The sequence below is a fragment of the Acipenser ruthenus genome, chromosome 7 (assembly GCF_902713425.1).
Source record: "Acipenser ruthenus chromosome 7, fAciRut3.2 maternal haplotype, whole genome shotgun sequence".
Classification (NCBI taxonomy): domain Eukaryota; kingdom Metazoa; phylum Chordata; class Actinopteri; order Acipenseriformes; family Acipenseridae; genus Acipenser; species Acipenser ruthenus.
In genome coordinates, this window is record NC_081195.1 from 62,632,010 (window position 1) to 62,647,887 (window position 15,878).

General features: G+C 36.7%; 1 protein-coding gene across 4 annotated transcripts in view; it reads left to right on the plus strand.

The window, feature by feature from the left end:
* Positions 1 to 15,878, plus strand: part of LOC117415683 (SLIT-ROBO Rho GTPase-activating protein 1) — a 93,862-nt gene that overhangs the window by 73,420 nt on the left and 4,564 nt on the right. For all 4 annotated transcript variants that reach the window (XM_034026327.3, XM_059027520.1, XM_034026329.3 and 1 more), the window contains exons 13-20: positions 792 to 852; positions 974 to 1,051; positions 1,413 to 1,547; positions 5,112 to 5,217; positions 5,620 to 5,844; positions 6,454 to 6,533; positions 12,210 to 12,390; positions 14,213 to 14,347. In XM_034026327.3, coding sequence (XP_033882218.1) covers positions 792 to 852; positions 974 to 1,051; positions 1,413 to 1,547; positions 5,112 to 5,217; positions 5,620 to 5,844; positions 6,454 to 6,533; positions 12,210 to 12,390; positions 14,213 to 14,347 — 1,001 coding nt within the window. The remainder of the gene's footprint in view (positions 1 to 791; positions 853 to 973; positions 1,052 to 1,412; positions 1,548 to 5,111; positions 5,218 to 5,619; positions 5,845 to 6,453; positions 6,534 to 12,209; positions 12,391 to 14,212; positions 14,348 to 15,878) is intronic.

Sequence of the window (15,878 nt, forward strand, 5' to 3'; positions counted from 1 at the left end):
TTACTTTATGCCAGAGAGAAGGCCCTTCATAGTGATATAATATGTGTCCAGAAGATTATAGCACACGTCAAACTGACATGGGCGGCCAGTGAGAGTGCCTGAAATAGTATTCTATTATTAAGTAGCTGTCATGGCTGCTCTGTAGAGTGCAGTAGATCAGAAAAGCAATGGAGAAAGAGTTTAGCTGTATGTTAAAGAGAATTACTAAGTTGGAGCTAGAATTTGCTAAATTTAAAGAGCTTACAGGCTTTCAGTTTACCAATTTAATCTTGGCATCTTTGCTGGCTTACTCTTCAGTTTGTCACCACCCTGAATTTGTCATTAGAAGTTCCACTTGTAACATTACCACAGCCTGGGATCCAGTAAATAAACACACTATTTTCCCATTAAAAAGGCCCAAGCATCCACAGGAAGTTAATTAGCTATTTCAATCAGCTGAGGGAGCTGCTTCTGATATTAACAAAAAAAAAAAAATAGTAACAAGGGCAGAACATTCATTTGGAGATGATGTGATGACGAAGTGTTCCAAAATGAAAATTATTGTCTGCTACGCCCCTGTAGAGAATTATACATGAGGGATATGAAAGACAAGAAAAAATACAGGATAAAATCACTGAGCAACGCTTCATACAAAATTCCATCCTCACATTACAAATCTGTGGATCTTGCAAACATTCCTTTTAAAGCATGCTGTGCTAACAAACATAAATAATGATGACACTATTATAATGGATTTTTGTTTTTCTGTGAAGAACAGTCATTCATTCTAATTATTTCCTTTGGTTTTTAAGGATTCGGGACAGGTTATTCCTCGGGTGGTTGAAAGCTGTATCCGATTTATCAACCTTTATGGTAAGCTTGGCAATGTTAACACAGATCTTACTCCAGGGGTTCTCAACCTTCTTTGAATCACACCTTTGCAATTTTTTGTTACTTGGACTAGACCTCACTTCTGGTATTATTCCTCTTCCAGGTCTGCAGCACCAAGGGATTTTCCGAGTGTCAGGATCACAAGTGGAAGTCAATGATATTAAAAATTCATTTGAGAGAGGTGAGTAATTGAATCCTTGTAGACAACTAGAAAGGGAACTAGTAAAATCCTGTCACAGCTGATTTAGTTTTGGTTTGCTATAATCTGCAAACCCTTTTTTTCCCCCAACAATAACAAATACTGTAGCACAGAAGGTTTAAGACTTAATTACTTCTATAAGGACTTCAAATACTGTAGCTGATAATGCAATCACTGGTCTTTTTTCAATTAGTTTCTCTCACTTTTTTCTAGCGCCCACAAAAAACAACTTTAAAGTAGACATAAATATAGTTGAAATGTGTTTAAAAAATTGCTTTTGGTCATTTGGTAATCCCTGCTGTTCACTGCATAAAATCAATGACCTTACTTTGCTGTTCTTTAGGTAATGATCCATTGACAGATGATGAAAATAACCATGATATTAACTCAGTGGCTGGAGTCCTGAAGCTCTATTTCAGATGTCTGGAAAACCCACTCTTTCCCAAGGAAAGATTTCATGATCTAATTTCCTGTATCAGTAAGTCAATCTTAACAATATAATGTTATTTATTTATGTATTTTTTTATGTAGTGACACTGTCTTGAGTTTCCTGACAGAGGAACTCAAATAATTAATTTTGGCTGGTATGATAAGTCATGATGCTACTATTCAGCTACACAGTTTAAAGAGGTGAAGATTTCCTTTGTCTTTCTTACTCATTAATTCGCTTACTGTAGAAAGGAGTAGCACTTATGACAGCTTGCAAACCTACCACCAAAATATTGATACAATAAGCTGCCTAACATGATTCACAACATCACCAGTAGTGTTAGCTTATTGGTAGCTTAGGTTTAATAAGCGGTTTTATGCTATGTGACGCACTTCTGCTATGGATACTGCAAAGTAATGGGATCTGGGTTTGAAAAAATAACGCTTGCCCAGAGGGAGCAATCATTTTGTACAGTGATGAAGACGCTTGCTTGACAACAGGAAGGTCGCTGGTTCATGCCCAGCTTCTGTTTACCACATAAAGAGTTTTAAGTTCCCATGTTTTTCTACTCTTCAGTGGTTGTATGGTGAATTCTAACAGAAAAGCAATGCTTGTCAATACAGTTGAACATTATAGACTTTTAAACTCAATTTTTGGGCCTGAAAATCCAACAAACAATTGCTACACAACCGTACAGTGCAAGGCCGTTGAGATTTCTTCTGTTATTAATATCTTCCTATCATATACTAATACCATTTTAGGAAGAGTGCTTAGAAAATAAATAGGTCTCACATTCAGTGAGTAAGCCTTGATGTGATGAAGTGGATACCAGTAAATATAATTTTACATCGAGGCTGTCTAATGAGCAGGGCCAGGGACTCCCTGGTTTTCAGTATCAGCCCAGCCCCTTACTTACTGTGCAATTCTTGATGAGTCACTTGAACTCACTGTACTTCATTCCCACCCAACTGGAAAACTGTTACAAGCTTATCCCTTCCAGAAACTAAGATGTTGCTCATTTTTGGTCACTGGCGGCCTTAATAAATGTTATCATCTCAGGACATTTACATTTGTACTGTACATGGTCAGGTCAGTTTCATTTTGAACTGTTTTAACAGGAAATGCTGCACTAAATATCCCAAAGGGAAGAAAAAGGGAAACCCAGTGAGTGATGTTGAAATGTCTGTTACCATAACCTCCTTTCAGTGTCACCGTGCCGACTATTTGTGCTGATAGAACCTCTTTTTCAAATAATGATTTTTTTTCTGATTATTTTGGTTATTTTGGCAGCATTTCATCTCTTCAGTGTCCTTTCCTGTTGATTACTGCCCCTGGAGTAGATTAGATTTTTTTAATGGGGAACCACCAGGAAGTCTTGGAAATAGGAAAATTCATTCAGGTCCAGTGCACTGATACCAATCGGATGCAGTCACTACAAATAAAAATTGAAACATTTTCCATTCAGAGTCTTGGGCGAGTGGCAGCAGCTGCTTATATAAATTAACTGTTTTTGAACTGCCTGATGGGTGTTACAGCACACGGCACTCCAGAAAAATGCATATTTCCACCAACTATGATTTAGCTTGACATACATTCAAAACAGTTGCTCTTGCGTACATTTTTATTTATTGTCAAGATGGTCCCTTTGAACAGATTAGTCATGTTGTTTATGGGAAGGCACATGTTAATGATAAGGCCCCAGTGACGCTGACCTTCTATTCAGTTCTGGATTTAATTAAGTGCAGCTGACTTCCCAACAAAGAGGGGAAAACATGGGAAGGCATTCAGTTAGTAGGATGGATATTTAACATTTTTAACTCAAAACTTGAATCCACTATTTTTTTTTTTTTTTTTAAACCCGGTTTCACTAAGGTTAACAGTGCTTGAAAAAAAAGAAACAACTCAAAACCCTTCTTTAGAAACAGTTCAGAAAAGATGCAGAGTGAAAAAAGCAGTCTTTAAACATTAAAAATACTCTTGTTAATAACAGAAACCTGTTTTAATATACAGTGTAAAAAAACATTAGCTCTAATTTCCTGAGTTCGCCACCCTGTAAAATGTTGAAAATCCCAGAAACTGCTCTTAAGCTTGTGACCAGCTAAGAAATGGGAATTGGAACAAATTACATCAAATTTGTTATTTTATGAGTGTAGCAATTGACTTTACAACTTTTAAAGTAAAGGGATTTTTAAAGGACATGTTTTTTTTCATGGGCCAGTTTAACCAGCTGCTTAACCAGGACCAAGTCTCCTAAGCTAGTAGCAGGGTAGTGTATAATATAAGTATAACCTTTGGATATCAATGAAAAGGCTTATTCAGATGGATAGCAATCATTAAATATTCAGGATGGCAAAGTAGAATGTCAGCCAGATTTTTTCTGAAAAAATATTATGTTGCTGCTAAATTTGCCTTGAAAGTCATGTGATATGTTAGAAATATTTGAGGCTGAATTCTATAAAAAGAGCCTTTTAATTTCTGGACCTGGGAGGGAATACCTACAAAACTAGGAGAAGAAAAATAGTTGTTTTTAGTAGCAGGTATCCTGGATGTGTGGAGCTGTAAAAACACACCAAGTGCTTCATTGATATTTTACATACTAATACTGTGGCACAGGGCTAAGGCTTTGGTTTTTATATTAATATTAATACTAGATTAACAAGGGATCTGTACATTTAAGAGTGGCTTGATTTACAGTTGTGATAGGTGTATGTGTATATATATATATATATATACACACACACACACACACACACCCTACATAATTTATATTTAAATTTTTAATTTTTTTCATTGGGTTCAACAGAATTCAGTGTATGTATCCAAAACGCTTCCCTTCTCAAAAGCTGTTTTACAATGTTGCCTCCTCTAGCAGGTATTGCTATTGCATAATCTATATTGTTGTTTCTTATCACTGCTTTGTGTTCTGCAATTGTGATTTTTAGATTACGTTTAGTTTGTCCCACATAAATGAGACCACGGAGGCATTTAAGCAAGTAAACAACATGTGTTGAATTACAGTTAATAAAACTTTTTATAGGGAATTTGAGAGTCCACATCGAGTTACTATGTATTTCAGATTTATTAAGCCAATTTCCAGTATCTGAAGGGTTTTGTACATTGAAACCAATTTATCTTTAATATTACTACTTCTTCTGAACTAGATTTTTGGTAATATATATGGTAATGTGTTTTAATGAGTTATTTACATAACAACTTAAAATGCAACATTGGTATACTTTATCCAAGGCGACTTACAGAGACTAGGGTGTGTGAGCTGTGCATCAGCTGCAGAGTCACTTACAATAACAAAAGCCCTTTTCTTTACCCACCCGACCACACAGCCGCCTACATATGTCTTTGTTTGTGCTACATACATTATTCAGTAATATATACACACACAACATTAAAATATCTTTCCACATTGTATTTAATGTTATGCCTGGAAGTAAAATAAATAAGGCTGAAAATCTGAATGTGAAATTTAGTTTATTCCTTAAAATACATATTGTATTCCTTACACAGGCATTAACAGCAACTCACAATTGAAATGGTCCCATGTGTTGTAATGCATATTTCAGTACTTATAAGTATTATATCTGTTTTTTGTTACAGGAATAGAAAATCTCTATGAGAGGGCTCTCTACATCCGCAAACTTCTTATTACACTGCCGAGGTCTGTCCTCATAGTGATGAGATACCTGTTTTCCTTCCTTAATCAGTAAGTATTGTCATTAGTCCAGGATCAAACCTTTATTAAGCCTGGATAGTGAATACTACTGGAGAGCGGCAGATCTGAATCAAAATGCAAATAAGTGCAAAAGCAATACATGAATATATACAGGGTTATTATAAAATCAGTTAACAGTGTTGTGTCACGTGATGTGCTGCTGGCTCTGCTGGTGAGAATAAATAAACAAAAACACTCATCCAACAGCATGCTGCCAGTTCACACCTATTGATATTCCAAAATGTATTTGAGGAAACACATCAGTTAAATCAGACAGCCTTTACAAGGTACAGTAAGAACCCTTTTTCTGAACCCCGTTTGTCCCCCACTGTTAATGTTCACAAATGGCTATTTTGTAAAGCTTGCTGGCATGTTCTTCTATGTCTTCCGTAGCTTGTCGCAGTACAGTGATGAAAACATGATGGACCCCTATAATTTGGCAATTTGTTTTGGTCCCACTTTGATGCCCGTGCCAGACATTCAGGATCAGGTCTCTTGCCAGGCTCATGTGAATGAAATTGTCAAAACCATCATCATTCACCATGAGACAATTTACCCCGATTCCAAGGAGCTGGACGGCCCTCTGTATGAGAAGTGTATGGCTGGGGACGACTACTGGTAAGACATGCTTGTGGTTACAGTAGGTTTTTCTTCTGTGGTAGAAAGGTTATGTATGCCACAACTACACCAGTCACACTTTTCTAAGCTGATTCAGTAGTTCTGAATAAGCAGCAGCAGTTGTTGTAGGTGACACAGAAAGTGAAGTATGATGGAAGCCGTTGCTAGGTAACTCTCGTGGCCTTGTGTCCACAACCAGTAGGTACAAGCACTGTCCTTGACAGATTTGTACCGTAGGAGAAGGGTCACGTCACTTTTCCTTGGGGAGGATTAATTGTATAATAAATTGCATTAAAATAATATTAGGTGTCCTCTAAGGACGCATGCAATATAGCATTTATTTAAAGTAAAAAAAGACAGTGACCTTTTAATTGAAGGCTTATCTAGATGTGCCTTTTTTATACAGGTCAAAAGAGAGTTAATGAGATAATTTGGTAGACTTCTTTTTTAAGACAAAAAAGCTTGTGATTGCTGCCACCTTAAGAGCTGGATAACAGAATGGCAGCCTTGCATTTTTCCTGCTGCAGTGAAAACACTGTAATACAATGAGGATCTTTCAGAGGACAATGACCTTTCTCAGGGGAGTAATTCCATATTTGTCCTTGACAGCGATAGTCCCTACAGCGAACACGGCACCTTAGAGGAAGTTGATCAGGATGCCAGTACAGAGCCCCACACCAGTGAAGATGGTGAGTCATCGTATTAACCTCTACTGCCTTACACAAAATAAACTTTATATAGGAACAAAGTCCAAACCAAATGGCTTGTTGTGGAAGGGACACTTGGACACGTTTTACATAGCTACTTCTGTAAGTGGCACAACAGTGCATCAACCTAAAGTGTAAAAGACAACATTAACCACAAATTATGTTGCTTTCAACTCTGTAAAAAGAGATGAATTGAGGGGTGCCCTGGAAATATCTGATTGTCGTAATACAATTTTCTTAAAACTGAAATGTTTGTGGGTTATGTAGTCATTTTTTATTTCCCAGAAAACATGATATTAATTAAAATGAAATGAATCTGAAATTGTAGTATACAGTATCGAGTTTTTCCAGAGCATCCCTCAATTTCCTGTTCCTATTATAAGCCTCATATAATTGTACTCGTGATCCTTGTAAGATCATGAGGATGGTTCTAAGAGGGTAACGCAAAAATACATATTCAGAGAAGTTTCTTAGGGTTTTCCTCATAAATTGATACTGTCTGGTGTTCTGTAATATTTGGGATATTTTTGTATTGAAATGTAACCAAGACTCCACTCCTTCAAAAAGTGATGTACTGTTGGTCTTTAAGAATAGCACATTAGATATAATGTGTCACTTAAAACATAACATCTTTAGCTTATACCACTCAGTGGCATTTATTGGGTTCTAGTGCGACGGAAGCACCTGTTGTTGACGACTAGCCCTTAGTGCTACTTACAGTAGCTAGCCTAAAATCCCTAAAGAAATTGGAACCCAAAGTCTTCATTGACTAATGCTCCAAACCAAGAGCTTAAATCTTCCATTTTTTTTTTTTTTTTAATCCAACCGGCCGTCAATCAACATGGATGGCTTTTACTTTGCCATTCCTTAACTTCGAGCAGCTGCTATTTCTTCAGTTGCAGCAGATTCCTAAGACGCTACTTTTCTGTTTAATCCTCCTTTTCAGACTGCTAAGTTTAATGACCTTGACTAGGTCTTGGAATGTAGATGCATTCATATGCAAACGCAGCTGCATTTCTGAATTTGTCCTCACAGCCAGTGGAACGATGGTACTTTTTAGGTACCAAATAGCTTTACACAGTAGGGTCTATTTTAATGATCTAAACAGAAACTGATCTAAATACTACCACTTTTAACTGTATATTATTTAAAAGGTGCAATCTCTCTGCCATTCACTGTCATTGGGATGACATGTTGTTACTCTGCAATAAAACAGCACAGTACAGTCTAGATAAACAAATGACCATAGAGACAGCTACAGCCAGACACAGAGAAGAAACGTCACTAGAGAATACATCTAGACAACTAGAGGATGCAGCAGGGGAGTAGCTTCTTTCTCACATCTTCTTGGATTTGTATTGACCATATTACCAAACCAAAAGACAACAAAGTGCATGAAAGACCAAGTTTACACAAGTTTAAATTGATCCCAGTGTCTCTCAGAGTCATTGCTACTGGTAACAGGGTCACTTTTATAGAAGTAGTTATGGGATGCAAAAATAAGATCAAGGAAAGGCAAATCTACTGAGGAACAAACTCACAATTGCTTTGTGTTTCTGTTATCCATAGGACTTGAAGGTTCCTGTCTATCCTACTTCTGTACTTGTAATTGTAAAAATGGAGCCAGTATACAAACTGCAACAGTTACTATGCAGACACTAGATCCTGTGCTGTAATATTTTGATTTGATTTGTGAATAGATTTATTTTATTTTCATACGCAAAGCATTGATTATAAAATAACTTGAACACGCAAAGTACTGTATAGGCTAAATCATCTTCCCTGAAATCATCTGCCTCCCTGAAACAACTCTGATGAGAGGCATGTGATACTTGATACTTGAGTGTTGGTGTTCATGGACAACTTGAGTGAAAATTGCTTATCAGCTCTTTTATATAATGCAATTGCTAAAGCGATTGTAGCTAACAAAATAACTCAATGAATTCTCCCTGTCATGCACTTCCCCTTGCTATGTAGCCCCAGGTCTTACTTAGAATTATTGTAAACATCATAACAAAAAATAAAAAGTAATTACAAGCTACTTACTCTTTTAATAGAGAAAGTTAAACTGCTTTGTGAAAGTGTTTGTTGTCCTTAGCAACACATTTTAATACATATATATATATATATATATATATATATATATATATATATATATATATATATATATATATAATATATATTATATATTTTATAAAAACAATTTAAGAAGTAAAAGTTCTATTGAATGTCTCACTTGTTTACATGCTGGGTGGAACCTATTGCAAGTCAAACAGGATGAGTCACTGCATCACCCGGCCATGTAAAGGTCACATGAAATATATTCAGGCAGTCTCTACCCATTATTGTTAAAATGAACTGGTATTACGGAAATGTTGAAGTTCAGCATTCTCTCCTGTGAAAGGCCAGAAGGTTGACAGGCTGGACAATGGAACCGTCTGCTCTGGTGATGCAGTGGGATGTTCCCATCACTGTGAGATGGAGTATTGTTTCCATGGCGATAGGATCCAAAGGAATTTCATCACCCCAGCACATTCATTCTTCATCTTAAGAGAATTGACTCCATACATTTTCTCTGAGCTCATTGTTTTAATGGTAGTTCGTCAACAACAAATTAAATGTACAAATAATGGAGCTGCATTTTTTACTCTTTAGGGTTAAAAATAAATTTGGGTTAAAAAATAATTACAAATAAAAAAAAATACACTAAGAGGTTTGGCTTTATTTTCTAAAAAGGGGGAATCATGTTAAAAACCTTACATATTTGCGTTGCTTCCAGGGTAAAGGTACACTTCACATAGTTCTGTATATGGTATTGAATTGCAGTGTTTGCCTTGCTTCTCTTCCATTGCCTAAATGCACTTTCTTTGCAATGCCTTTGTTATGTTTTAGTACACTGTACTGATTAAAAATAAATAAAAAATACAAGGACAGTTGAACCATGCTGGTTTGCTTAGACTAAATTCACAAAACCTTAGGATGTCACTAAAGTGCTTTGACTGTTTCACCCCTATTTACCTTCATTATGCGCCTTGGGATAGATTTAAACTTAAAAGAGTAATAAAACAAAACAGCACACTTACAGCAGGATCTCATGAATACAGCTTGGGGTGATGTGTGATGAGAGTGCAGTTATAGACTAGCAATACAACTCCAGTCTTTGTTAAAAACCAATAAGTACTCACTGTATGTTCCAATATTGATCTTCCTTACCAGAAAAACTAGTCAGCTGTATTGATTCACCTGTAAAATGCCGCAGCAGTTGCTTATAACCGGTGTTAACTATAGTGTGATCGTGCCACGGTCAGCTTCCAAACACTGAGTGTCTTGTATAACAGGATATGTTGCTGGTTTACATTTGCACTGTGCTCTCCAAAAAAAGCTTTAGAATCTTAGACTGTATATCAGTGTTTCTCAAGCTTTGTGAAACCAGTGACTGGCTCTGTTTTTTCCTAAAACCACTGGCATATCTTTGAGCTAAGACCACTGGCATATTTGGTTTTTCCCAGAGAAAACATAGCAAAAAAAGTGTGTCAGTTTTCAATGAAATTCCAAAAAATCTAAAACATTGTCTGCTTAAATGCACCTCTTCAAATTCCCCATTTGGGATGTGGAATCTGAACCCTCTGAGACACAGGCTGATTTTAAACATCCCAGATCTGTAAGAGTCAAGACAGCTCTATTGATTCAATTACCTTACCTTTATTAGCAGCCAGATTTGCCGATGCAGGATTTACTCATTGGGACAGTGTACATTTAATAAACCTGTCGGGTCTAATTAACTTGCTGTACTCTTGTCATTCTGATTGAAGAGGCCAGCTTGGAGTCATTTTGGAGACCTTGGACAGGTGTTTAAAATATCTATAATTTTTTTTTCTTGTGTACATTCACAACAGCATTGGCACATTAATGAGGCAAAAATGTTTATACCAATATCAACTGCCTATATTTGTTGGTTTGTTTTTATACACAGGAATACCAGTCTGCAGAGTATTGATTTATTTATACAGAAAGATAAATTCAGTGATGTGTAAAATAAAGTTTCTCCACCTACGGGGGATGAACAAATTAGCTAGTTTTCTATTCTTATTTCTTTTAAGGCCTGAACACCTGTGTTACAATCATTTAACCCTTTAAAGACCAGGGCCTATATTTGTCATTTGTGCGTGAATAAATGACTTGATTTGTTTGCAGTTTATAATTGTCGCACGCACATTTCTAAGAAATAGGCGTTAATAAATCTCAATGTCACTAAAGTTGTTTGCGAGTACCCACAGAGTGAAATGATTGCGTCCAAAACTCCAGGCATGTAAAATTCCATTTGTCTCCAATCTGCCTTTGGAAGCTACCAGTGCCCAAAAAGCCAATGGTAATGGACAGACTTTGAATATGTGCAGCAATATGATGTGTTTGCTCTTGGTTGGTCTGTGCAACCTAGGATCCAACATCTCGCACAATTCCATTAGGACTTTCCTTTGGAAAGTGCGAGATCAACCATTTTCTAATGATGTTTTGACTAATTACTGTATGTGAATTTATTGGAAAAAAAATCTTAATAGCCTACACACCTGCTACAACTTACAGTATCATATCAATGTCATCTGTAATTACCCACAGCTCAGCTGAAACCAAGGCGCGACAAAAACATTACCTGCTGCTTATTAAGTAATAATCATGGAGGTGGTATAATATTGATATCATACTACTGCCTAAATATTAAAAACAATATTAACGATCATAAAAATTGTCATGCAAAAGTCTGTGTTGATAAATCGCATACTTTCTATTTTAATGTGCGTATGCATGGTTTAGAAGGGAATACTTATGCATGCACAAATGATTTTGGCCTGTCATCAGCATTTTATTTGAAAACAAAATCATGGTAGACCAGGTTCATGACCCCTTTGTTCCAAATCTCCCAGATGCTTATACTGGCACTTTGCAACAGTAGTTAAATTAATGTGCAAGTATGCAAGACATCAAATGGCACAATCCCCCCAACACAGTACAGGGGCATTGGTCCAGTTGTAAAGGGGAGTGAGTTTCATTATAAAACACCAGTACTCTTTCTTAAAGAACCCTGTGTTCTTGGAGATCTCCCTCCAAGAGTTCCTACCAGGGCCCATCTTGCTTAGCATATATTCTTAAGATCTAATAAAATCATGAATTACACATGGTAAACATATTCTATTATTAAGTGTTAATAGCAATTCATAAACACACAATTGCCCAGTGCTCTGACATTGTATTGGCCCTTACAGTCATTCTGCATGGTTCTTTTTGTAATTGCTCATATATTGTATCTTAGGCTAGATCTGCCAAAGTGTCTTTATATAAATAAGAGCCAGCACCATCCAGTGGTCCGTTACTTTGGATTGAGTTTGGTTTGGTTTTGCTGGCAGTACACGGCTGTGCACTAATAGAGACATTTTGGTTGATCTAGCCTGCATTTTACCACGAAGAATGATCGACAACATGATAAAAAAAAAAGAAAAGGGACAGCAACAAAGAACATGTCATTTAAAAACTACTTACTCTTAAATCAAATACTTAAATCGAATAATAATTATACCCATGGGTTAAGGAAAATGGATTTTGTTGACAATGGTTGTGTAAGCATCTTTCAAGCCATTTCTTCCTTTTGTTTTTCTCTTTCAGAATGTGAGCCCATTGAAGCCATAGCCAAGTTCGATTACATTGGCAGGTCTGCTCGAGAGCTGTCCTTCAAAAAGGGAGCCTCCCTGCTCCTCTATCACCGTGCTTCTGATGACTGGTGGGAAGGCAGGCATAATGGGATTGATGGATTGGTGCCACATCAGTACATAGTGGTTCAGGATACGTAAGTATTTGAATTGTATACACATTTCAAACCCCCTTAACTTGACTGTTTTGTTTTAAAGGCTTGTGTGACTGCTCACCCAATATATAGAGCAGGGGTGTCAAAGTCCAGTCCTTGAGGGCCGCATGGCCTTCTGGTTTTCAATTAACTTAATTGATCTAATTATTTGTTTAATTGGACATATTTAATATGTTTTCAAGGTCTTTTACAGTTGATGATTTCAAAAAATGCGCTTGATTGAAGGTACCTAGAAAACCTTTTGAGGTCTGGAAAGAAGTGTTAAATTTGTCCAATTAATAAAATAATGAGACCAATTAAGTAATTGAGAGCTCGGTGGAACGCAAGCCCGAAAACACTGCAGCCCTCCAGGAGTTTGACACCCTTGATAGAGGAATGCCAGTTTCTCCAGAATGGAAGTTATTTTAAATTAAATGTATTCGTCCTTTAGTTTCAATTGCTGTTGGGCATTATGCCAGGGTCAATACTTGGATGAGATGGAACAATCCCAAGGAATTATTACTTAAATAATACTGATACAAAGCATTCAGGTGAACCTTCTTGCTTGCCTCATGAGACAGTGAGAGAAAAGCAGCACAACACAATCTAGCTGATTTACATTACATTCCTGTACCAGCGCAGGTTAATTACATTAACATAGACAATTACAGTAAGCTTTCCGATAGCAAAAGACAAAGAGTGAAGTACCTGAGGCTGCTGGCTGACTTCATGTATCAGCTGCAATCTGAAGAAGCCCTGGAGCCAAACAGTGTTCTACCAATATTAAGAATTGTCTAGCTGACCACACTATTTAATCCATAAACTGTATTATTTTTTTTCTACCAGGTAGCTAACTGCATGAGCCTCCCAGTAGGGCACCAGGAAGATTAATCAATCAATTAATGTTTAATGAGGCTCGTAAAATCAAAGCAATGACGAGCAATAACAGATTAGCTGAATCATTGTTACATCTCTCTAATAGCTAAGGAAGTATAGAAAACTACCCAATTATTGGGATAAAAAAAAATCACGGGCTTCTTTTTAAAGTATCTTTGTTTCTGTAATCATTAAACTACTTCCATTTGTTTTAGAATACATACATGTTAACCACATCCAGACCTGTCATATACTGTACATTACTTCATAGCAAATGGGGAAAAATAAACTGGGGATGTCTCTTTGTGTTGCCTAATGACTAGTCATAGTCCATCGTTCTGTTTTTATCGTCTTATTGGTATCAATAATTCAGTTTAAAGCTTCTGATGTGTTTTGTTAGTTAAAGGGTCAGGCAAGCACCTGTTCATGTTTAAAATTCAGTGTTAAAAAGTCTCACTGTGAGCAGATTCTCCAGGGTGATGAAGGGGAATCCTGCCTTCCAATATTTGGTACCTTATTTCCTTTAAACTGTTTTGATCACGCATAGAGGTGGATGTCATCCTGCTTTATTTATGATCATAGTGCAAGATTTGAAGGAAGATCAGCATGATATTTGTGGAAACTGCCCGCAGCTCAGCAACTCACTGGCTGAGTGGGATCTATCTGAAATCAGAAACATTATTCAAGCTGTTGTGATAGCTCAGCCATATGTCCTGGCAGGGGGAATTAAGCTCTTATTGATTAAAAAAAGAATACCCTTTACAGATCAGAATGCTAATTATTTTTACATAGAGTTCAAACTTCTGAAATTATACAACTAAGCAAGTCTTGTTTAATTTGGCAGGATTGTTATTTTTAGAAACATTTACTTCATTTAATTCAGTGTTGAGCTATAAAGTGTACTGATGAACTTAACAATTGTATCTGTCCCTTGTCTGTTTTGTTTCAGCGATGATACATTTTCAGATACATTGAGCCTGAAAGCTGACAGTGAAGCCAGCAGTGGACCATTGAGCGAAGACAAGTGTTTGTCGAATGAAATCAGCTCCCCGCCTGACAGGCATCCTGAGGCCTATGTTGGCAGGTGACAGAGCCTTAAGTAGCAACCGGCTGTTCTGCAAGGAGATGTAATTTTATAGGACAATAAGGATCATCAGTCCTTGATGCATTGCTTGATAGCTGTATATAAAAGCACCGGTTGGATTCAAAATGCTGATGCCACAATTATCGATTTCTGCTCAAAATACTGGGTTCAAGGACAATTAGAGGAACTTGATAATGAATGCATCACCATAAATAATGAATGCAGTCTTCAATGCTGTGTTTTTATGAACATTTCTCCTGTTTCGATTCAGTATGGAATCTGTTCAAAGACCCATTGGAACAGCATGGGTTTTTATTTTAGAGTTAAGATATTTTTCAGTTCTTATTATTCCCTTTGCATCTTCAATTTACTATGTTCCACTTAAAAAGCAACTTGGTACAGTTATGAAATATCACATTCATCTTAACTAACGTAAAGTTTAGTTTAACTTTACCATTTATGTGTCAGTTATATGCTGAATTCTTAAAACTCATAAGTTTAAAATACCCCAGTGGCCTCAAAGGGGCTCTCCAAAATGTACAGCTGGTGCACCAGAGAGTAACCATTAGCCTGTCCCCCTGCGACACGTCCATTATAGGTAGAGGGTTGCAGGGGGGAGAGGTTAATGGTTACAGTTAGGGTTAGGGTTAGGGTTAGGGTTACTGTGATATCCAGACCTGCAAAACACTGTTTATGGCAAAGGTTTGAGAATACCATAAGGGATTGTGGGAAAACACTAGGGTTTTTTTATACACCCTATTAGACACCAGGTAGCAGCCCATAATAATGAATTTTGACAACAAGTTCTTCTGGTCGATTGATAAAGCTGTCTGTGGTTACAGCTTGTTACTGTTATGCAGCCCTGATCAGCTTTTATTTACAATAATGTCTAATAAGGAAAGCCTCAAAGCTTTAAAAGAGGCACCTTCTAGTATTTATTGTTAAAATACTCTCTTTATGTGTCCTCTGTGCCACACTGTGCTGTACAAGCTAAGTTTTCAATGAATTGTTAATGCTGACATCTCTCCAAAAGAATGAGACTTAAATAGCTTGTGAGAGGCACCTCTGAGCAGTCGCAAATGTTTCAACGATCAGTTGATTCTGGTTTCACTGTGTTACATATTATATATTACATATTATATAATATGCCTTTCTTTATTTTCTTAACTTTATTACTCGGGGAATCAGCCAAGCAAACTTACTCGATAACATTATTTCAAATGTCAACCATCTTATTTCAAATACTTCAAAAGCAGCAGCATGTACTTTTATCCATCACAAATATTGTGGTGACAAATTAACACAGGTTTCACTTGGTGCATGCAATATGATTTTTTCCCTCCTAAATAAATAAAAAAACAGACTGATTAAAATGTTCTATTTCAGTGGCACTCACTCACTGTTTGTTTGTTCATTCTAGTCCAAGTTCATAATTGTTGAATTGAACAGTCTAGAGCCTTGCTCCAGCCAGTTCTTAAACTGTTTAATTGAACCAACTGTAGATGCTTGATTAAGCAGTGAAGGACCTGGT